The following is a 23,488-nucleotide window of genomic DNA, read 5'->3' on the forward strand; positions in this document are numbered from 1 at the left end:
GTTTTTGTTTTAATGAATGCACAACAATTGCATTGAAAATCAAACTTTCCACAATTTCTATAATAAATTTCTTCATTAGTAACTTTAGCTAAACCCTTTGGAAAATTATGTTTCACACTCCAGACAATGAGTACGTGATAACGGAAAAAGATCCTCTTCAGTTTTTTTAACAATTGATAGAATTCAGTGTGATCTATCACTTTTGATTTTATGAGTGGGACCAGAAATAAATAAGAGAGAAAACACAATGAATTGTTAGATTGAACACTGAATACCATCCAATTTTTTTCTCACCGTAGAGAATCCACTCCCAAGTGATAACACGTCTGAAAGCAATTTATTAGAGACTCGTCTTTATATAATAAAGGCACGTTTTACATGGAAAGTTATAGTGGATATAAAGGTTCTTCCCACTAATTGTAATAATGAGACTCCTTTTCATATAAAGCAAAGACTGTGCTCAATAGTCAATAGTCAACACTTATTAATTGCAATTTGCAATAATGACACTCCCTTTTCATATCAATAGTCAATAATAATTGGAACACTATGCACAGCAATTCATCTCAAGTCTCATTATCGTCACAGTCACCGTACTTCGCTGTTGAGTCCTGACGCCGCCGCTTCTGCTTCCGGTGTCTTGCTTGATCTCTAATCTGAGTAAGATTTCTCTCTGTTTTCTCAGCTCAGAAGAAAGTTTTTTTTTTTCTTCTTTCGTTTTATTTTTACTTTATTCTTAATGATTTCTATATGTGGTTGCAACTTGCAAGAGGTTTTACTCTTTTACTGATTCTGTCCTTTCGTTTTGAATTTCAAAATGTGACGTTCTGTTTGTCCTGCAAAGAAACAAAGAAAGGATTTCAAAGGAAAAAAAGAGTACCTAGGGTATACTATGTAGTGTTTGAAAAAGTATAGTAACTAAAAAGCAGTGAACATTGGTCAATTTTGTTTTCTTTATTATAAAGTTATTTTTATTAACTTTTATTTTTGGAGAATTTAAGATATAGAATTTAAGAATTGGGGTTTAGAGTTCAAAATTTAGGATTTAGAATTTAGAATAAAAAAAATTGGTTAATGTTCATAATGTTTATGGTATATGTTGAGTTATCAAGAAGCAAGAAAATTTAAGTTTAATGTTTGTTTGGATTAACTTATTTAAAAAATGTAAAAGTTATTTTCCATTTGAATGTCATTTTTTTAATTTAAATTTGGATGAATTAAAAGATTTTATTTTACTTTTGAATATCTTTTCTATTTTATAAAGTGATCCTTTCTAGAATGAAAATTCTAACTTTTTTAAAAGTGATTTTTTTTCTACTTTTACTACAAATATTTTCCCATATATATATATATATATATATATATATATATATATATATATATGCTATGTGTACACCAAAATTAGCCATCAGCCACCAGTATAAAATACATGCTAGAATACAAATATACGTTGAAAATAAATTAAACCACACATGTATTTATACACAAATACATTGGTGGCTGATTTTAGTGTACAAATAGCATCTTTGATATATATATATATATATATATATATATATATATATATATATATATATATATATATATATATATATATATATATATATCAGAAAATCTAAAGAGATATTTTTAACAAAATAATTGCATCCACACAAATTCTAAGTAAATGTTTTATCAGACGGACTAACTAGATTAATAGATTTACAGTACAACTTTAAATACTAACTTGATTAGTTTTGAAACTTAGGGACCAGTTGATTATCAAGTGAAAACAAAACCATTTGTTGTACTTGTTTACATATTAAAAGTGTTGGAAACATAAAAGTTTAAAACTTACATAAATATTAGTTATTACATTATAGTTTTATTGATATTTATTTTTTTCCAATTTTTATATGTACCAAAATATACAATAAAGATTTTGAAATAAATAAAAATTATAAAAAAACACACAAATTTTAAAGAACAAAATCTTTGTTATGTTTACAAAATTTGATACAAATTATCTTCACAATAGGTGATTGTAATTCAATAGTTGGATTGATAAAATTAACTTTTATACGGCTTAACTTTGCCGAAGATGATATATGTGTGGTGTTATTTGATCCTAACTCAAGAATATATTGTGAAATGTTTATTTGCTTTTTGATTGGGTTAAAAATAATGTATGATTCAGTACTTAATCAGCCTGAAGCACTATGGGAGACTCCAAACAGACTATATATATGCTTATATGCTTCAAAGTCAAGTAAGGTTACTGTTTTTCTGAGATCTGAATATCGTATCATGGGCTGAAAAGGAAGTGAAGAAACACAGGATTGCCTTTGCACCGACGGTCGAGGTTGAATATCATGATACTACAACTTCTGTGGTTTTTGGAGTCTGCTCAGTCAATTAAAATATCTCAGTGTTCTAGTATTACAATTCTCAAGGCACTGCATTTCTACCGGGCACCATGATATCTTCATAGAAAGGCTTAAGAATGATTGCAGGTACTTTTAGTAGTTGTGCCTGCATGGTTTGTTATGTCAGCTCCAAAAGGATAAGTTGCTTTGTTGGCATTGCATAATTCATAAATTGTGTGATCAACTAACTTTAGCATGTTCTTTTTAACTACCTTTTGAACATATCTGTTGGTTTGGTGCTTATTATTTTTCTATTCCTTGTCAAGGTCTACTTAATTTTCTTTGTTTTTTCCCCTTCAAACTTAGGGAAAGGTTATAATCAAAATTAAGAGGAAGTATGGAGTTTGTAGCTCTTGCTGTTGATAAAACTTTGGGTTTTGTGGCCCAACCAGTTTTTCGGCAGCTGGGTTACATTTTCTTTTACAACTCTAATGTCAAGAATCTAGTTCAAGGAGTTGAGGAACTTGAAGCTGAAAGGATAGCAGTGCAACATCAAGTTGATGAAGCTTTAAGGAAGGGGGATGAAATTGAACAGAGAGTTGAAAATTGGTTAAAACAAGCAAGTGATATCATCTCTAAAACAGAGGAGTTTCAACAAGATGGAGGACATAAAGGGACGCGCTCTTGGTTGTTTCCAAATAGCATGCGGTTAAGGTATCGGCTGGGCAAACAGGCAAAGAAGATGAAAACGGATGTTGATGGACTATTACCAAAAGCTGACTTCAATGGAGCTTCTTATAGGCTGGGACCAAGGTCCATGGATGCTGCTTTATCCAATATTGGTTATGAAAGTTTCAAATCAAGGGATGAAACCATGAAAAGTGTAAAGGCAGCACTTGAAGACCCAACTGTCAGAATGATTGGAATCTATGGACCGGGAGGTGTTGGTAAGACTACTTTAGTCAAAGAAGTTGCTAAGCAGGCTATGGATGAAAATTTGTTCTATCCGGTGATTCTCACAAGTGTAACAAGGAATCCAGACCCCAAGAAAATTCAGGGAGAAATTGCTGACATGTTGGGGTTGAGACTGGAAGAAGAGAGTGAGATTGGGAGAGCAGATCGTATACGGCAGAGGTTGAAGAGAGAGAAGAAGAACACCCTTGTAATACTAGATGATCTTTGGGAAGGAGTCGACTTGAATAGATTAGGAATTCCATTTGATGATGATGGTTTCAGCCAGATGACTATCAAAGACATACCAGACTTTGACAATAGCATGATGAAGAACGAAAAGGCTACTGGTGAATACAAAGGGTGCAAAATTTTGCTAACTTCCAGAAGCAAAGAAGTATTGTCTACTCAAATGGATGTGAAGAAAAATACAATTTTCTCTGTGGGTATTTTGGACAAAAAGGAAGCCGAGAAGTTGTTTAAGAAGGTAGCTGGAGTACAAGGGAAGAATCCCAAATTTGAACGTTTAACTACTGAAATTGTAAGGAAGTGCGGAGGGTTACCCATGGCAATTGTTGCTGTTGCAAGAGCGCTGACAAGCATGGGCTACTTGGACTGGAACAATGCAATGGACCAACTGAAAAGGCAAGAATTTATGGGACTGCAGAATCCTATGGAATTTTCCGTGAAGTTAAGTTATGATCATTTGGGAAGTGAGAACCTTAAGTCTGTTTTCTTGCTTTGTGCTCAAATGGGTGATCGTGCATTAATTATGGACTTGATGAAGTACTGCATTGGCTTGGGTATATTTCAGGGGGTCCATACAATTAGAGAAGCTCGAAATAGAACAGATACATTACTCCAGAAGCTAAAAGACTCAAGTTTGTTGTTGGATACTGATTCCAATGATCATTTCAATATGCATGATATGATTCGCGATGTTGCCCTGTCTATAGCATCCAAGGAGCAAAATGTATTTTTTCTGAGAAATGGAAAAATAGATGAATGGCCTGACATGGATGAACTTCAAAGGTATACGGCTATTTCCATACACAATAGTGAAATCATTGATGAGCTTCCAGAAGATATAAATTGTCCTCTGCTTAAAGTCTTTCATATTGATAGTGATGATCCGTCATTGAGAATACCGGACAAGATTTTTGAGGGAATGAAAAATCTCAGAATATTGATTTTGACTGGCGTTCATCTACCACACTTACCAAATTCAATTAAATGCCTGAAGAATCTTAAAATGCTTTGTTTGGAGAGGTGCCAACTAGGTGAGAACTTATCCATCATTGGAGAGTTGAAAAAACTACGAATTCTAAGCTTTTCGGGGTCAGAAATTCAGAACTTACCAAATGAGTTAGGCAATTTGGGTAAGTTACAATTCTTTGACATCAGTAATTGCACCAAACTCAAGGGCATTCCTCCTAATATCATATCAAGGCAGAGTAGTTTGGAAGAGTTGTATATGAGAAATAGCTTGTCTCAGTGGGAAACTGAAGGACAAACAAGCCAAACTCAAAGTGCTATCCTTGGTGAATTAAGGCATATGCATCAATTAACAACTCTTGACATATGCATCTCTAATGCTGAACTTTTGCCAACGAATCTATTTTTTGATAAGTTGATAAATTACAAGATTGTGATTGGAGACTCCAATATGCTTTCTCTTGGAGATTTCAAGATGCCCCATAAGTATGAAGTGTCAAGAACTTTGGCATTACAGTTGAAAGAACCTACTGATATTCACTCTCAAAAAGGGATTAAAATGTTGTTCAAAAGAGTTGAAAATCTGCTGTTGTCAGATATTTATGGTGTTCAGAATATTTTTGATGAGTTGAATTTGGATGGATTTCCAGAGTTGAAACATTTGTCCATTGTAAGAAACTCTGAGATTGAGCACATCATCATTGAGTCAATAGACTTCTCACATCCACATAATGCATTTCCCAAGTTGGAGTCTTTGTGTCTCTACGAATTGAACAAGATGGAGAAATTATGCTCTGCTAAGCTTACAACTAACTGCTTTAGCAATTTGAAATCCATCAAAATTAGTTGTTGTGGACAACTGAAAAGTCTCTTTGCCTTCTGTATGGTTCAGTCTCTTACTAAACTTGAAGCAATTGACGTTGCTGAATGCTGTTCTTTGGAGGAGATAGTTGGTGGGGGAACAGATGAAAGTAATAACAACTCTGTGAAAGTTAATAGGCTGAAGTTACCTGCGCTGCGCTCTTTGACACTACGCTCATTGCCAAGGTTAACTGGTTTCTTGACCAATGATAACATCTATTCTGAACCACAGTTGGTAGAGGAGCAAGTGTCAGATGGTGGTTTCAATGAAATTACTGTGGTAGAGGAATCGGCTTCCCATTATCTCTTAAATGATCAGGTATGCTCACATCTTTTGGTTATACTTTTCATTTCAATTTATTTTGCCTTTGACATAATCTTGATCGTGTCTATGTAGGGGAAAATAATATGCTTATCACAAGTTATTTGACATAAGGATTTAGGTTTTGAAAAGTTTGTCCCAAGATCCTGTTTCATGTATTGCTTTTTAGATTGTAGTTAACTTAATGATTCCTAAAAATAATATCATATGGTTGAGAGAGAGAAATTGATTGTTTGTAACTGTACACAGGTGGCAATTCCCAACTTAGAAAGTTTGGAATTATTGTCAATCAACATCCACAAGATATGGAGTGAGCAGTCTCCGTCCCTGCCTTTGACTCATTTCTGCTTTCAGAAATTGATAAAACTGAATGTGAAAGATTGTAATAGAATGGCATATTTATTTACATACTCCATGGCTACAAGCCTGCCAAACCTCAAAGCCCTTTCTGCAAGTGGATGCAAGAGGATGCAGGAAATATTTATCTATGACAATTCTAACAAGGATGAAACAAAGGTGTGAACCTAATGCTTTATGGCTGAAATTTATCCTTGATCTATGAAACAGAAGATAGTGATGTTTAGTTACTAACTCTCTGTTTTCTGTGCACTTTTGCTTCTAACTAAATACCTTCCCCTTCTGGGGGTTTCAATTTTAGTACCTAATTGTTATTGTTTGACCACAGCAGATTAGCATCTTTCCTAAATTGGAGGAAATCCAATTTAGCGGCATGGAGAGGTTGACAAAGATATGGCCCTCCAGAGTCACTTCAAAATCCTTTGGTAGTCTAACTACTGTGGTTATTGAAAAGTGTAAAAATCTTGTCACAGTTTTTCCTGGTCACACTGTGGGAAGATTTCAGAAGCTAATCAGCTTGAAGGTTTTTGATTGTGAGTCTGTGAAAGAGATATTTGACATTCAAAATAGCACTCCACAAGGACTTTCTGGGTATGAAACTTATCTTCAGTTCTTTTATATCAAAGAGCTTCCCAGTCTGAAGATTTTGTGGAACAAAGATCCTGAAGGAATTCTTTCCATTAAAAATCTACAAATACTGGAGGTGTATGGATGCCACAACTTAAAATATCTCTTCCCATTTTCTGTGGCCAAAGATCTTGATAAACTTCAATGCCTCACTGTATTAAATTGCAATGAAATGGAAGAAATTATTCCCATGGGAAAAAAATCTACTGCAAGTAGTACCCTTAAGCTTCCTCAATTATCCTTTTTGCAATTGCAACAACTACCAAAACTGAAGAATTTCTTTGGGGGCGGAGCTATTGGGTTACCAGAATTGAAACAGCTTGCAGTGTGCTATTGTGAAAATCTAGAAGCACAACCAATATTTGGAGATGAAAAGGTAATCTAGAAGCACACCCACTATTGGGTTATATTTAAATTTTGTTTTAAAAGAAAGTTACTGTTCAGGTAAATTGGAATGTATGTTATATTCTTCTTATATCCATGGCAATTGTTTGATTAACTTCACAAAAATTAATACAGTGCAAAATGTGACTTATTGTTCAATCCATTTTCTTTTTTCTTTTTCAGGTCATCTCCAAGCTAGAGATGTTAACAATGACAATGACCCAGAAGGGATCAGAGTGGCTAAACCAGTGGATAAGCAAATGTCGAATGAACAGTTTAAAGGATCTTCGCTTGGCACTATTGCAGAATATTAAGATTCTGTACGAATTTCTCCACAAAATTCCTAACCTTGAAGACTTGACTTTGTACAGTTGTCAGTTCAAGGAAGTGTTGCCTCATGGAAGCCTTGCAGCACCTAAAAAAATAGGGACTGTAGTACAGGTTAAGGGTTTGGTACTGTGGGATTTGCCTGATCTTCAGAAAATTGGCTTTGAAAGAGATCCAGTTTTTCAGATGATAGAGCGATTAAGGGTACATCGCTGTCCCCGTTTGATTGATATAGTGCCTGCATCAGTATCTTTCACATACTTAACGCTTCTGGAAGTGAGTGACTGTAACAGCTTAATAAACTTAATGGCATTCTCTACAGCAAAAAGCTTGTTTCAACTCACAACAATGAAGATTATTAAATGCAACAAGATGGAGGAAATTGTAAGAAAAGACGGAACTGAAGAAGAAACAGAAGATGTTGTGTTCAGCAAATTGATGACTCTGGAAATTGCATCTCTTGAAAAACTCAAAAGTTTTTGCTGCTCTAGAAATTGTTCCTTTAAGTTTCCGTCACTGGAAAAATTAATACTAAGAGAGTGTCCATCAATGAAAGTCTTCTCTGCGGGAGCAACAAGCACACCAAAACTACTGAAAGTACAGGTTGCAGAAGAGAAAGAAAAATGGCGCTGGGTTGGTGATTTAAATGGAACCATAGGAAATATTTTTACAGAGGCGGTAATTAATCTTTTTCATCACATTCTTATTATTTGTTGTTCTGGGCTTTCCAACTAAGAAAATTTATTTTAGGTAAATGAAAGATATCAAGATTTAAGACTTGACAGCGAAATTTTAGAAATGTTACAAGGGCTTTAATGCTGTTGATGAACATGACATACATTGGTTGCTTATCATATATTCTCTATCAAATTGCCGATTCTTTAGTTATAGAGTTAATTACATCAATCACTCCCTATGTCATATATAAGCATTCATGTATTTTTACCTAATAACTTAAGCTTTTATGAGAGGTGATTTCATGAGATGATATCAAAATTTCTATGACCAAAATGGTCGAGAGTTCAATCCTTGCTATCTCATTCTAAAAAAGCCTCTTGTGTCGGGGGTGTGTTATAGAATAATTTATGTGTCTTTACCTAACAATTTAAGTTTTTAGGAGAGATGGTTTAATGACACCCTAAAGGTTCACCACATTTCCCTAACAACCTAGCATCACTTAATTCCCTTCTCTTATATGTGTTTTTGAAAGTTTCAAATTTACGCATGACATAGTGTCCTTTACCCACTTAAGAACCCTAACATCCCAGCACCCAGAAAAATTAGCAAATCAAACCAATGTAACCTGAACGCAAACCACGTTTCCTTGGCATGTTGCCATTAGAAATTTAAAATCCACAATGCACCTTGTCCGCCAAGAAATAAGAGGAAGGTCAAATGCAACATTGTGTATGGGATATGACATATGAGAACTTTCAAATTGGATCATAGGAAAGCTATCTAGGTCTCCAAAGTATTATCCTTTTGACTTTGTCTTTCAAATAGGATCAACTGACAATGAAGAACAACTTTATTTACATTCCTTCATAAAACATAGTGCAGGAGATGAATCAAACTATTCAAGTGTTTCCAGGGTAGCACGAACATGAAACCCTTTTATGTGCAAATAAGAAATCCATTTGATATATTCTCGTTTGCTCCACAACGATGTTTGAATATGCATGGTAGTTTTATGATATTTAGGCAGATTTATTGGATGTGGGAAGCCGAGCAACAAATAGTTAAGGTCGAAATATTTATTTTATGCATTTTTTAATTTTTCTAATGTTTAAAATTTAATGTTCAAGGAGGTTATTGTAATATAATTAAAAGAAAATTAAGGGAGTTAAGTGTTGATTTGAAATCTATGAGATTCCAAGGGAGTATCACTGCACTTTAGCGGAGGTGTTGATGTAATTTTCCCTTAAATAATATAAGAATAGAACTATCTGATCTTCCATGTTTTGTAGCTTTTAAATAATCATGTTAAGCAAGTAGTATTAAGTAATAGCTTTGGTTTCTGCCAAGCAAGCATTCGTACCATTTAATTTCATACAATAATTGTTTTGCATGTATTTTCACGCAGTTTGCCACTGGAGTAGAGCATTTGAAACTCGGTGATCAGTCTATGCTGGAAGAGATATGGAAGGGTCAAGTAACAGTTCCAAACAAGTGGTTCAACAATTTGAAGTCTTTGGTCATCAAGAAATGCAAATTTTTGTCGATCGTAATACCTTCTAATTTACTTCCCTTCCTAAGTAAACTGGAGGAGTTGGAAGTGCAAGACTGTAATTCTGTCAAAGTAATATATGACATGAAAGATGTAACTGAAGAAACAAGAAGCATGAAAAATATGGGACAAGTCTTTCCTTGTCCATTCCCTTTGAAGAAGTTTATCCTAAAGGAGCTTCCAAATTTGGAGCACGTGTGGAACAGGGATCCTCAAGGAATTGTTAGCCTTAAAAATTTGCAGGATGTGCATGTTGAAAGATGTAAAAGTCTTAGAAGTATATTTCCAGAATCTGTTGCCAAAGACCTGGCGCAACTTGAAAACATTGTTGTAAGATACTGTGAGGAGATGGTGGAAATGATTGCCAGAGATGGTGAATCGTCCTCAGAAGCAACTAAAGAGTTTGTGTTTCCTTCTTTGTCCTCATTGATTCTATGGCAATTGCCAAAGCTCAAGTGGTTTCCTAGGGAGCTTAAGATAAAGTTTCCTCAGTTGAAAAGTTTAGATGTTCATCACTGTTTATTGACATCTGCATTGGAAATCTATCAAACAGCATGCCTGGAGGATCATGCCTCTACATCAGTTGCAAAGGTTCCATCATTTAACAAGTTTGTTTTAAATAGCATCTGAACTATTCCCCTAAATGCAAAATGGAAAAATAAAAAAAAGAAAAAAAATGGAGAGAGACTAACATCCCATTGTAGTATGTGCCATTGATTACTATACCTAAGTTTCATTTTAATTATTCTTTGTATTTTGTTTAGATAAAGTCATTAATTTTATTAGTTATTCAAATAGGACATGGTAAATGTACTGATTAAATTTTGCAGTAGCTCTTTCAGATTGCCTGGTATTGATTGACCTGCATAGATAATGAATATACTATATGGTGAACTGTGGGTAAAAGTGTTTTAGTGTTATTATCTAAATATGTATTGCTATTGTCATTGTCATATCATTACCATTATCATAGTAAGACTATGTATTGCTATTGCCATTGTCATATCATTACCATTATCATAGTAAGACTTTGTTAGATATATAATTATTCATGTACCTCTACCTACTAGCTTAAGTTTTTGGGATAAGAATTTCAGCCTAAGTACACCAAAATTATTCATGTACCTTTACCTACTAGCTTAAGTTTTTGGATTATAATTTCAGCATAAGTTACACTGCTGTAACTTGCACAGCTCCACAGAAATTTGCCTCTTTTCTACTAGTCTGTTAGATATATAACTATTCATGTATCTCTACCTAATAGCTTAAGTTTTTGGGATACGTAGTTTTATGATAAGACTTAATAAAAATTCTTCTATTTCTAAATAAGAGGAATATATAAATGCCTTTATTATCATGAAAATTGAAAGTGCACTTAATGTTCTTTCGTTATTTAGATATTAGGTAGACATTTTAGGAAGACATATGATTGCTTTTCTAAATATGCAGTGATATATGATTGAATGGTTATTTGGTGAAGGATCAAAAGTTCTTCTCGGAATCATTACTTTAATTTTGGTTCAAATGTCATGGTGTGCTGTTGTGTTTTATTTTGTCATTGTAAGATGCTAGAATACAATCCTCCTTATAAAATGAATCTTAACTCACTGTGCTTATGAAAGAATATATTTTAAGGAGTACCACAATTCATTTACTAAAAACCTGAATTCTTTAATCATGTTCAGGTGTTCAATTTCATTGTCTTATATGTCTTTTTACTCTCCTAGGTTTTTCCCAACTTCGAGAGACTTTCACTCAATAAAGAGGAAACCATGATGATCTGCCATGGACGACAGCTTGAGGTGAACCTCCTACAGAAATTGAAATGCCTTATTTTGCAGTGTTTTCATAGTCGGTGTAGCATGTTTCCTTATGGATTCCTTCAAAAATTTCCCCACATAGAAGAAGTTGAAGTGCGTTGTTGTTACTTCAAGAAGATATTCTCCATGGATAGACCAGACATGAATTACGGAGGAGTTCCCTCAAAGCTGAAGCAGTTAAAGCTGAACACTATGCCCGAGCTCAATTCCATTGGGTTCGAACACTCTTTGGCAGACTCAATTCTCAAAAATCTTGAGAAATTGGAAGTATCTGGTTGTCCTCGTTTAGTAAACTTGACTCCATCCACTGTGTTTTTCTCCAAACTGGCAGAATTGACTGTCTCTCAATGTCATGAACTGGACTACTTATTGACATATTCTACAGCCAAAAGTATGCATATGCTTGAGAAGATTTCTATAAGCCATTGTCAGTCCCTAAAAGTGGTTGTAGCTAGAGAGATTGATGAATTAGATGAGAATGAGCATCATGAGATAATTTTTGAGAAGCTCAAAGCATTGTACCTTGACTCATTGACAAACCTTGCATGTTTCTATGATGGCATTTCCTCTTTGAACTTCCCATTGTTGGAACAAGTGTCTGTATTTGAATGCCCTATGATGGAAAGTTTCTGTCAAGGTAATGCAGTATCACCAAACTTGTCAGGTGTCAAATTTCATGGGCATATGAGTAAGCTTAAGTTGTTTGGAGTTGAATATGAGGACCATGCAGATAGCCACTGGGGAACTGATCTCAAAACTATTATTTCAGAGGCATTTAAGGAAACGGTATGTATTTTATTATTTTTTGTTGCCTTGGGAATAAGGAAGTGGCCATAGCATTTTTTATCTTACAATTCTATATTCGGGATGATTGGAAAGTAGGATTCTGTTAGGACTTGTGTATTATGGGGTGTCCAAAGTCCTACATTAGGTAACATTACATTGTATTTAAGGAGAGTAGTTCTTTTCCCTTAATAGCTAACTTTTAAGGTGTAGTTCCTACTTTCCTTAAGTACTTAACAATGGTATCAAAGTTTGGTTGTCAGCGCCTTGGAAGGCCTACCTAATTATCTATAGCTTGGATTAAGGTGTATAGTGTATACTGATAGCCAAAGTGGCTACCGTTAGGTTAGTGTTTATATAGTGAAACCAGGGGCGGTGTATAAAACTTTATTATAGCATGTGGACTTAATATAATAGTTGGTATACAACTTTATCATACTGCACCCTAATAATTACCTTCAAAAAAAGGTGACATAAAATGTTAGTGTAAAATGCGTTAGGGTAAAGTATTCACTGTTTCCAATTTATCTCCTTGTTAAGCTTTATGGTTACTCAATGGAAATAATAAAGTAACTAACTAGACAGAAGAGAGAAAGGTAATATAGTTGCCAATGAGTTATAGTTCAAATGGCATAGTCTCCCCATACTCACCTAAGAGGTTACGAGTTCGAATTTTCCTACCTTTGGTTAAAAAAAAAGAGCACCTTCTCAATTATTCTTCATAAATGCACCACCTAAACTATTGAACACTATCTAATAACAATATATATCAAGATATTTCAGCTATCTCAATAACTTGATAGCATATATTTTGTCGTTGTACCGATGATTTTTAAAACAGCTCTAATTGTTAAAGTTCTTCGCTTAAGCCAATTATATGCAATAAAGCTTCTTCTTTGACTCAAATTAATTATATTATGTAATAAATTAAAAAAGTAATATTTATCTGAAATGTTCTGTAAAATATGTAAAATTGTGATAAATGTGAAATGGATGTAAATAAACCGACCAATAGTTGTGACGGTATTGATTTTGATTCGGAAGATTTTTTTTTTTTATATTACTTTGCTTCTTTACCATCTTATTGTGTTGAAGGGGAGCCTTGGAGCAACGGTTGAGTTGTCTCCATGTGACCTTATGTGACCTTAAGGTCACAGGTAAAAAACCACTGATGTAATTATCTGGTTAGGCTGCGTACATTACAACACCCTTCGGGTGTGGTCCTTCCCCGGACCCTGTGTTCACGGTGGATGCTTGTGCACCGGGCTGCTATTTTATTTCTTTGTGTTGTTTTCTGGTTCTCTGTTTTTTGCTCTCCTCACTCCCCTTTTGGGTTATAGTAAGTGTTACCTATCAGAGAAATATATAAACAGAACAATCGTAAAATATGTTAATAAAAGATATTAATGCTAGGCATGCCTAGAAATCATGTCCTTCAATTTGATGTGTATCTTATTTTGCAAGTACAGGCTGCAGAGTTTCTATCTCATGTAAACCATTTGAAACTGGGAGATCATTCTGAGCTAAAACTAAAAGATATATGGTTTGGTGTAGTTCAAGTCCCGGATACATGCTTCAACAATTTGAAGTCTTTGATTTTGGAAAATTGTCGCTTTATATCAAATGTAATACCTTCCAATTTACTGTCTTTTCTAAGCTCCTTGGAGGAGCTGGAAGTAAGAAATTGCGAATTGGTGAATGTAATATTTGATGTGAAAGATATTACAGGAGATAAAAGTAATATGAATATTGGTCAAGCTGCTCCCCTCCAACTAGCCCTAAAGAAATTGAAATTAGAAAATTTACCAAATCTGATGCATGTATGGAGTAAAGATCCTCATGGGCTTTTCAGGCTTCCTGCACTACAAGTAATGCATGTCAATGGATGTAGTAGCATTAAAAGTTTGTTTCCAGTATCAGTTGCTCAAGATCTATTGAATCTTGAAATTATTGAAGTAAGCTACTGCGGGTCCCTAGAGGAACTTTTTCAACCAGATATAGGAGCTGAAGAAGGCATAACTATAAAGTTTCTCTTCCCATGTCTGACCGTACTGATACTAGGTAACTTGCAAAATTTCAAGTACATCTACCCAGGAAAATATGAGGTGGAATTTCACATGCTGAAAAGTTTAAAAGTTTACCTTTGTAAAAAGTTCACTCCTATATTTCGAATTGACCATCAGAAGCATCCGGATTATGAACACCATCAAAATCATCCAGATGGTGAATTTCAAGAATTTCAAGATAATCAACAAGCCCTTCTCTCGATTGAACAGGTACTATGTTTTTCTATGACTTCATACTATGTTACTGGTCCTTTTAGGAATGCTATGTGGGTAATAGAAATAATTGGCATGCTTCAATATTGTAGATGCCAGTAAGACAATCCTTTTAGACAACTTAGCTTGGCATAGTACTATCTTTAACATGTTTTAGATCAAATTTTAATCCTCTAAATTTTGGATGATTCATGGACATTTAGTCATCAAGCAGTGATTTCGATTATCTCTGAACATCAATGCAGTTTTAATAGAACGTTGCTTTTATGCTGCTTCTATCCATCCATTTCTATGATGTAAAAGCTTACACCAATGCTGTCACACAATGAGTAGTTGACATTTTGCAATCTTATAGTTTTGCTATATCAGCATTGTTGTATACGTGTCAATCTTCTGTTCACATTACCATCCAAGCTTGCTTTCAATCATTCACTCTCTGAGTTCATTCTCTAACATCTCTTGCGTGTTTTCAGGTTGCCCCAATATTTGTATTTTATTTATTTCTAGGTCGCAACTATTGTTCATCTCTTTTCTATTTTATATACTTTTTTTTTCCTCTGCAACATTATGCATTTTGTAGATGTAGAAATAGAAGAAATGAGCATAATGACAGCAGAGAGCATATGATACATTCCTATTGTTATTATTGCAGAATTTTAAAATATTGTTATTAGGGACTATGGTATTATGGGGTATCCAAAGTCCCACATTGGATAGTATGGGATATTTCATGATGTATTCAAGGAGAGAGGTTACCCCCCCCCCCCCCAAAAAAAAAACAGCTAGCTTTAAGGTGCGGTTCCCACTTTTCTTAGGTACTTAACAATGATATCAGAGCCTTGATGGCTGTCGCCATGGAAAGGGCTACCTATAGGCTGAATTAAGGTGAATACCAAATTTTGATAACCGATAGCGAAGTGGCTGTTGTTGGGTCAGTGTCAGTAAAGTAAATCCACCGTGGACGTTGGCAATTTTATGGGGTCAAGAACCTTGATGGCACTTGAATTCCATCAAATCTGTATAGTCTTTCTCTAAGAGTGCCTTGAAGCAGTGTCTTCTTGACACCTGACATTTCACATTTCAAATATAAGGCCAGAATTCAAAGAAATTATCTAATGCCAATTTGGCTACACTTACTAGAGTCTTAGAGATTGTGGGTACATTTAGTAGATTTTGCAGAGTTGCAGAGTTAGGGGGGAGGATCCTGCATACAGAACTTAGTAAATTATTAGATAAATTATTGCAGTTCTTTTTAAGTTAGCTACAACTGTATTTACAAGTGTTCTTGATCCCTGTCAATCTATGTTGCCATTGCCATTATTGCATACACTTTTGCTCTATTTTTATATTGTGGAAATGGGCTCAGGATATCTGTGTGAGATATCTCACTTTTTCTTTTGCATATTAGGTTGCTGCCAGCTTGGAGCAACTGTCGCTCAATACAGAAGATATTGTGATGATTGACCAGAGTATATCTCAGTTTGACCTCCTTAATAAATTGAAAGCTCTGGAACTGCAATGCTTTGAATATGAATCTACTTTTCCATTTGGGTTGCTTCAAAAGTTACCCAACACTGAAAAGCTACAAGTGAGTCATAGTTCCTTCAAGATGATATTCCCCCCTGAAGCAGGTCCTTGGCTGTCTTCTTGTATTGATGATACATCCTATAACCATGAGGATCACTCTAACTTCCTCTCATTCACTGATCAAATACGTTATGTGTTAGCGGCTCTACAACACGCCGGGATCCGTCCTATTGATAATGAGCATGATGCAAAAGCATTAGTTCCAAAGCTGAAAGAGTTATATCTGAATGCTTTGCCTGAGCTCAGAGCGATAGGATTGGAGAACACCTGGGTGGACGTCCTTTCTAGAGGCCTTAAGACCTTGGAAATATGCAGATGTCCGTCTTTAGTAAACTTGGCTCCATCCACTGTGCTTTTCTCCAGCCTGACAAATTTGACTGTAAAAGAATGTGGTGGATTGCAATATTTATTCACATTGTCAACAGCAAAAAGCATGCATCTACTTGAGAATATGTGCATATGCCAATGTGAGTCAATGACAGAGATAGTGGACAAAGAGGAGGATGAATCAGATCTTCAAGTTGACATAACTCTCGGGCGGCTCAACACGTTGTACCTTGACTCGTTGGAAAACCTTGTAAGCTTTTATGCAGGCAATTCTATTTTGAAATTCCCATCCTTGGAACAAGTTTCTGTGTTCGAATGTCCCAAAATGAAAGTGTTCTGCCAAAGTGGCGTGGATACTCCAAAGTTGATGGGAGTTGAATTTAGCAACCACATGGATGAACCATGTTGGTTTGGTGATCTTAACATCACGACATGGAAGCAATCTGAACAAATGGTGGGTTTTCTCTATTCATTTTTCTCCTTCCATTTTATAAGTTAGACATAAATCCCTCCATCTGCTTCAAATTGTTAGGTTGAGAATGTATTTGAATACATTTTGTATGCAAGTACATTGTTAAAGATAGCTATAAGTGCATGAAGGGGGAAAAATTATAAAGGAATTTTTTCTATTGAAAATAGGCATGTGCCAATTGAATTTGTGGCACTTGAATAACATGGAAAAGTCTATTGTGAAGGCTAGGAAAAATTGTAAGTTGCATTGATGTAGATATAGTACATATAACAAAAAATTTTCATACTAATCCAGCATTAATTTTTACTACATGAAAATATTTTGATTTTAAATTTAAATATTTTTCAAAGAAACCAAAATCACAGCTATATACACCGCATACTTATTATATATTATTCATTTTCCTAAAGTGAATAGTTTTCCTTATCTAATTACCACTTTTCAATTATGATTGAATTTTTCATACTCTTTCTAGCTATATATACACATTTCTAAGTGAATATTTCTTATGTACGCCTCATGACACAAGCTGGATCCATGTTGAGTTATGTTAGGCCTGCGACAACCTATATAAAACTTTGTTGCATCCTAATACGTGGCCATGACACAATGATGTCTTTGGATCCATGTAGGGCTGCGTTAGGTTTGCAACGGCTAACGTAAAACTTTGTCGCATCTCGATGCATGGACACAATGTAATGATGTCTTGATCCATGTAGCCGACTCCGCCTAGCTGGAAAAGGCTTTGTTAAGAAGATCATATTGTTTACAAGAGAAATTTTGCTTGTATTCTTTAAGGTTAACGGTCAAATTAGTCCCTGAAAGATGGGTCATTTTCCAAATTCGCCTTTGAAAAATTTTATCAATCAAATTAGTTCTTCAAATATTACAAATTAATCATTTTTGTCCTTCTACCGCTCAATTAATAGTTTTCGTCAACAATTGATGATATTGAACATTAATTGACAACTTACATAATACTTAGCATGTCCAATTGGACACTGAACAAATATTTTATGAAAATCTATCAATTCAGTCCATTTTTCCAATAATATAAACCCCAATCATAATATAACCTAATGACAATAAATTGATAGATTCTCATTAATATATTTGTTCAGCATCTAATTGGATATGTTAGGTGTCATGTATGATGTGAGTCAATGTCACGTATCATCAACGATTGATGAAAACTATAAATGAGTAACTGAAGGACAAAAATAGTTAATTTATATTCTTTGAACTTAAATCCATCTAATTTTACCTATATCTATGACAAAAACTTATGTGGTTTAAGATATTGTTGCATTAAGAATAAATTGGAGTGTTTCATTGTCTCAATTTTCATACACCATGTAGTTACATTCTTGCAATCTCACAATTGGAATTTTATGAACCAAACACTAGCCTTGTTGAAGCAAGGAAAGACAAGAATATTTGATAAGTAATGCAATGTGTACACTTATTCAATTTGATATATGAATTTAATTTTCATCATGCATTGTTAGTGAAACGCAGAGGCCTTATTATATATTTTGACATCAATCAAAATGTTTGGCTTAATTATATTGTATATTACTTCAAAAATCGTACAGATAGAAGCATGTAACTGGATGACGGTGGAAAACTATTTTACATCGATTACTTATCAAACTTAACCTCTTGATATGTTTTATTGTCTTCCTTATACAGATTACAAAGTTTGCATGTGAAGTACAACATTTGGAGCTTAGTGAACACCCTGAACTACAAATGTTTTGGAACAATGTAGTTTCTGTTCCGGACACATGCTTTGAAAATTTGGAATCATTGGTTGTGGAGAGCTGTGAATGGTCTTCAACTGCAATACCTTCTAATATACATTCTTTGCTGAGCAGCTTGAAAGAATTACAAGTGGGAAACTGTAATTGTGTGAATGCAATATTTGATGGAAGAGATATAAGGGGTGACAGAAGGATGAAAGATTTGGAACCAGCCTTGTTCCTGTCAAGAATGATATTGAATCAGCTACCAAACCTGGAGCATATCTGGAATACAGGGCTTCAAGGAGTTGCTGGACAACAACAATCTGAAGAAGTATATATAGATGGATGTGACAAGCTTAGAAGTCTGTTTCCAGCATCAATTGAAAAATATCTAATGAAGCTTGAAAAACTTGATGTGAAACGCTGTCTGAGGTTAGAGGAAATTGTTGGGAGAGACAAAGTATGCACAGGAGCAATAATGGAGTGTATATTACCGGCAGTATCTTTCTCAAGTCTAAAAGAACTGTGCTTATCTGATTGTCCTAGACTGATATATGTATTCTCATCCTCAACAGCTAAAAGTTTGGTGCAACTTGAGAAGATGCATATAAACAAGTGTAAATCAATAAAAGAAATTGTGGCCAAGGAAGTAAATGATGCAATTCAACGTCAGATAATCTTTGGGCAGCTCAAAGTGTTATCTCTAAATTCTTTGCCAAGCCTAGCAAGCTTTTATGAAGGGAATTCCACATTGAAATTCCCTGAACTAGTTGAGGCAATCATTTACGAATGCCCCAAAATGAAGATTTTCTCTCCAGGGTTAGAGACACCAAAGTTGGAGGCCATCCAAATTTCTCCACAGGCATCAGACAAGAGGTGGGAGCATGATCTTAACCATACAATAAAGGCGTTCATTGCATGGAAGGTACCATCACTCTTCTTTCATAGATATTTTAGTGCTGGACGTGTGAAATTATTTGATTTCAAGATCTGTCATGCTGCCCCGGATACCTTCATTGAGATAGATAATTGAATATGAATCCCAGCCATCTGAAACGAAGTGAAGAAGACGCATGATTAAGCAGCTAGGAGATTAGTTTGTAATTCACTGATTAGTTTATAAACATTGTCTTTGGGATTCGAATTCTGACACATAGATGTTTGGAAAGGAGTGAAACACTATCATCAACAAAGAAACAAAATAATGAAAACCAAATTAGGCTCAATAGCACAAGGCCCTAAATAACTGAGTGAACAAGAGGGAAAGGGGATCCAATTCAGTTATTGACTCTATATGACAGTTTTCTCTAAAATGTTTAGTAGGCTAAGAAAACTCACAACCGAAAACAAAAAGAGAACCCTAAATTTGGATACAATTTCAAAAACCCTTGAGGATATCCATGCTGTCAATAATGTTAAACCAGAATGATAGAAGTAGAACAAGCAATCTATTCTGACTCTTAACCTGTTAACTCTAGGATACATAGTCCATTAGATTCTTGACCCCACTAATCGCATTTGTATTCCCAAGATCATGAAACAATCAACTAAGGGGAATCAATGTGAACTGCAATTCAAGGTGGTAAGGAGATCAAATGCAATTAGAATAGGAGCTAACATACAGAACAAACTGGTGTTAAATTTAACTTTTCATTTTAAGAAACAGTGTGTTTTGTGTGTTGAGATTATTGTGAGATTTGATGAGATTCCCTCATACATTTGTTATAGATATGGAGATATCAATTAGGAAGATTCTTTCCTTTTATTAGAGAGTGAATTATGCAGAGTATTTGCTATTTCGTATATATATCTAAAGACCATAGGCTGAGGAGATTTTCCTCAAGCATTCACACAAAACCACACTTTTAATTGTTAGGGACTTGAATGATAGTCTCTATCATACTAAGGTCAATACTCATATTTACTCTTGTTTGCATCTAGGTTACGAAGTTTGCATGTGAAGTACAGTTTTTGAAACTCATTGATCACCCTGAACTTGAAGATATATTTTGTGGGGTAGCTCTAGCGCCATTCGAGTCATACTTCAGCAATTTGAAAATTTTGGTGGTGGAGGGGTGTGAATTTTTATCAAGTGTGATACACTTTAAGTTATTTCCTTTCCTAAATAACTTGGAAGAGTTACAAGTACGACACTGTGATTCTGTCAAGGAAATTTTCGATGTGGAAGGTTTAATGAATAATGTGGTACCATCTGCATCCCAAAGCTTTCCACGGATCAAGAAATTGACTTTAGAAAATCTACCAGATCTGCAGCATATTTTGAGAATCACAGATCATCAAGGAATTTTCACATTTCCTGATTTGGAGAAAGTGGAAGTTAGGGAATGTAAAAGCCTTATCAGTTTGTTTCCAGCAAAAATAGCCAAAGGTCTTGTGAAACTTGAAATGCTTCATGTAATACACTGTGCAGGGCTAGTAGAAATTGCTGCCAAGGATGAGGCAGCCACAGAAGCGAAAAATGAGTTGTTTGAATTTCCCAATTTGAAATGGGTCATATTATTGGAACTACCTGAGCTCAGGCACTTTTACCCTGGGCCACACAATAAAGAATGCCCTAAGCTTAAAGAATTAGATGTGTCTTGTTGTCGTAATCCGAAGATCTTTTCCACAGCTCAAGACTTCGGTGAGAACTATCAGCTCTTTTCTTGGGCCAAAAGGTATGTATGATTCAAAAGCTTCATATAGTTTCTCGTTATTTGGATCACTAGACATATAAAAATGAAAAGACGTTAAAAAATTCATGTCCTTATTTTGTGAGAAGTTACTCATGTGACTTATATCTGATTGCCCTTCTTTTCTTTTGTCTTTGTTTTGCATATTAGGTTAATAGCCTGGGTTAAATGAGTTGTTAGACACATAATCATCAGATGTAGAGAATTTCAGGTGAGCATATCGCACTAGTCTCCGACTCCTTTTGCGTGTGTTTGTCCTTTTTCTGTTTAGTGTTAAATATTTCTCCATATGGGTTGCAATCTGTAAGTATTGTTTCACTAGGATCAGATAACTTTACAGTATCTTAACATAAACCATATTTATATTCAAACCATAAATTCAAATATACAAGATGCAATAAATTGTTGGCAAAATAGTAACAAGCTAATATATTTTTGGTTTGTTGAGCATATGAAATTTAAACCAATCACATTATTTGTACATCAAAAATTGATAACATTTGCAGCAATAACACAAGTGCTTAATTATATATCTGTAAATGGCTACTCATGCATAAAATACTGGGACTTGTGATTCAGCCAAGGCCATGTCTAGCCGTTTATCCAAGATCATGTATAATAATATATCATCAGTAATCATTTGTTTCAACTCAAATTTTGAACTTGGTGTGAATCTATTTAGCCATTTTGTTTTCTATAGATTTTAGGTTTATTGCGTGTTAGAAATAGTGGATATTATTGTTCTGTAGGAAGTATTGGTAGTTGTAGTTCATTAAATGTAAGCGGTTATGCTGTAATTAATTCTAAACCCATCCTTCTTGTATGTATAACCTAGTAAGTGTAATGAACAAAAAATAAGCTATAGTAATATCTAGGTCTCTACTCAATTCTCTGTTTGTTACTTTAACTGCATGATTTTAAGGGACTTCTCCAATGCTGGTTTTGCAATTGTGAAGATTAGTATAAGGGTAAGATCTTCTGTGATTGGCTTTGCATCCTTCATGAATTATATGTTGCTGTAACATATTGACTTTCCTATCGGTGCTTGATTGGTTTGAGTGAATAGATACTTGTTTTCCTTATAAGCAAGATCTCAAATTCAAGCCAAGTGTTGTAGATTAAAATAAATAAAACAAAAAGAAAAAGAAAAATTATGTAAACCCTACAAGAAGTTAAATAATAAAAGCCAGTTTGGTTTGTATTTTTATCTTTAGTATTTTCTGTTTTCAGGATTTTCATGAAAAAAAAAAAGAGTAAAAACAATAAAATCTTATTTTATATTTTCACTTTTAGCTGAGATTGAAGTATACAAGAAATTAACTAATTGTAGAGTTTTCCATGGCATGAGAAATACCATTCTTGACCTTGTCTTTGTTTTCAGGCAGATCATCATCCTGTAGCAGTTATTGGGAGGTATCACAATGTGCTAGCTGTGCTTGAATTTCAGTTGTGGCTATATCTACCCTCGTTGATAATAATTAGGCATTTCTACATTGTTGAGATAGAAATGTCACTTGTAATGTGTTACTTTATTGTATTTAATCCATGTGTGAGATATAATACTGTATAATATTTTGTTAAGAGATTGTAAGTGGAAGTCTCAAGTAGTTTAACCTTCATGTGGGGTTGTCTACAATGCATGCATGGCTATGTTTGTAGGCAAAGTATTTGATGAGGTTCCCAAAGAGAATCTCATTGATGACATTGAGATATTATATTGCTTAGATGCCCTCACTCCATACTTTGCCAAATTACAAATAGGTTGCAGTCATGTATAATGTTGGTCATTAAACATTAATCTCAATAAATTTTCTTCTTTCTCATATCCTTCCTTTCTCCTCACTTTATCATCTTGATTAATGGTGGCAATTGAACTATATTATTAACCAAACAAATCATAGTTGAACTACATGTACCTGGAGAAACTATCCGACTCAGACCCACGGTATATTTTGCCAAGTTTAGATTTGCCATTTCTATCCATTGTTATTTTCGAGTCAGGTTCGAATTATACTTTAGGTCACCTGATCCGGTCCGAAGTTTTTTACAATAAAAATATATTTTTTAGAATGAAATTAATAATATCATATTATACTTTTATATTTTAATTAATATTTTTATATTATGTGGTATTATTTTTGGTTTAAAATAACTTATTCTAAAATA

At 34.3% G+C, this 23,488-nt stretch overlaps 1 protein-coding gene across 4 annotated transcripts; it reads left to right on the top strand.

Annotated features, from left to right (window-relative positions):
* Positions 1 to 427: 427 nt before the first annotated feature.
* LOC112797329 (uncharacterized) lies at positions 428 to 23,145 on the top strand. 4 transcript variants are annotated; one of them, XR_003199729.3, is made up of 15 exons: positions 428 to 660; positions 2,177 to 2,492; positions 2,712 to 5,691; positions 5,944 to 6,210; positions 6,380 to 7,054; positions 7,246 to 8,067; positions 9,473 to 10,207; positions 11,344 to 12,222; positions 13,689 to 14,495; positions 15,907 to 16,866; positions 18,577 to 19,554; positions 20,571 to 21,307; positions 21,473 to 21,533; positions 22,245 to 22,290; positions 22,704 to 23,145. XR_003199729.3 is itself a non-coding variant. In XM_025840204.3 (14 exons), exons 3-13 carry the CDS (start codon positions 2,743 to 2,745, stop codon positions 21,492 to 21,494), a joined length of 9,831 nt encoding a protein of 3,276 aa, XP_025695989.1. In that variant the 5' UTR covers positions 428 to 660; positions 2,177 to 2,492; positions 2,712 to 2,742; the 3' UTR covers positions 21,495 to 21,533; positions 22,704 to 23,145. The 4 variants fall into 4 exon arrangements, 3 of the variants coding, with proteins under 3 accessions (XP_025695989.1, XP_025695990.1, XP_025695991.1); XM_025840204.3 differs by lacking the exon at positions 22,245 to 22,290; XM_025840205.3 differs by lacking the exon at positions 22,245 to 22,290 and having other exon boundaries at positions 22,708 to 23,145.
* Positions 23,146 to 23,488: the final 343 nt, after the last annotated feature.

Source organism: Arachis hypogaea, chromosome 4 (genome assembly GCF_003086295.3).
Source record: "Arachis hypogaea cultivar Tifrunner chromosome 4, arahy.Tifrunner.gnm2.J5K5, whole genome shotgun sequence".
In the NCBI taxonomy this organism is placed as follows: domain Eukaryota; kingdom Viridiplantae; phylum Streptophyta; class Magnoliopsida; order Fabales; family Fabaceae; genus Arachis; species Arachis hypogaea.

Bases quoted from the DNA above. Each gene is read 5' to 3' on its own strand.
- LOC112797329 (XM_025840204.3), top strand. From the start codon at position 2,743: ATGGAGTTTGTAGCTCTTGCTGTTGATAAAACTTTGGGTTTTGTGGCC. The intron at 6,211-6,379 runs GTGTGAACCTAA...GTTTGACCACAG, and splicing joins CTAACAAGGATGAAACAAAG to CAGATTAGCATCTTTCCTAA. The intron at 16,867-18,576 runs GTGGGTTTTCTC...TTCCTTATACAG, and splicing joins GGAAGCAATCTGAACAAATG to ATTACAAAGTTTGCATGTGA.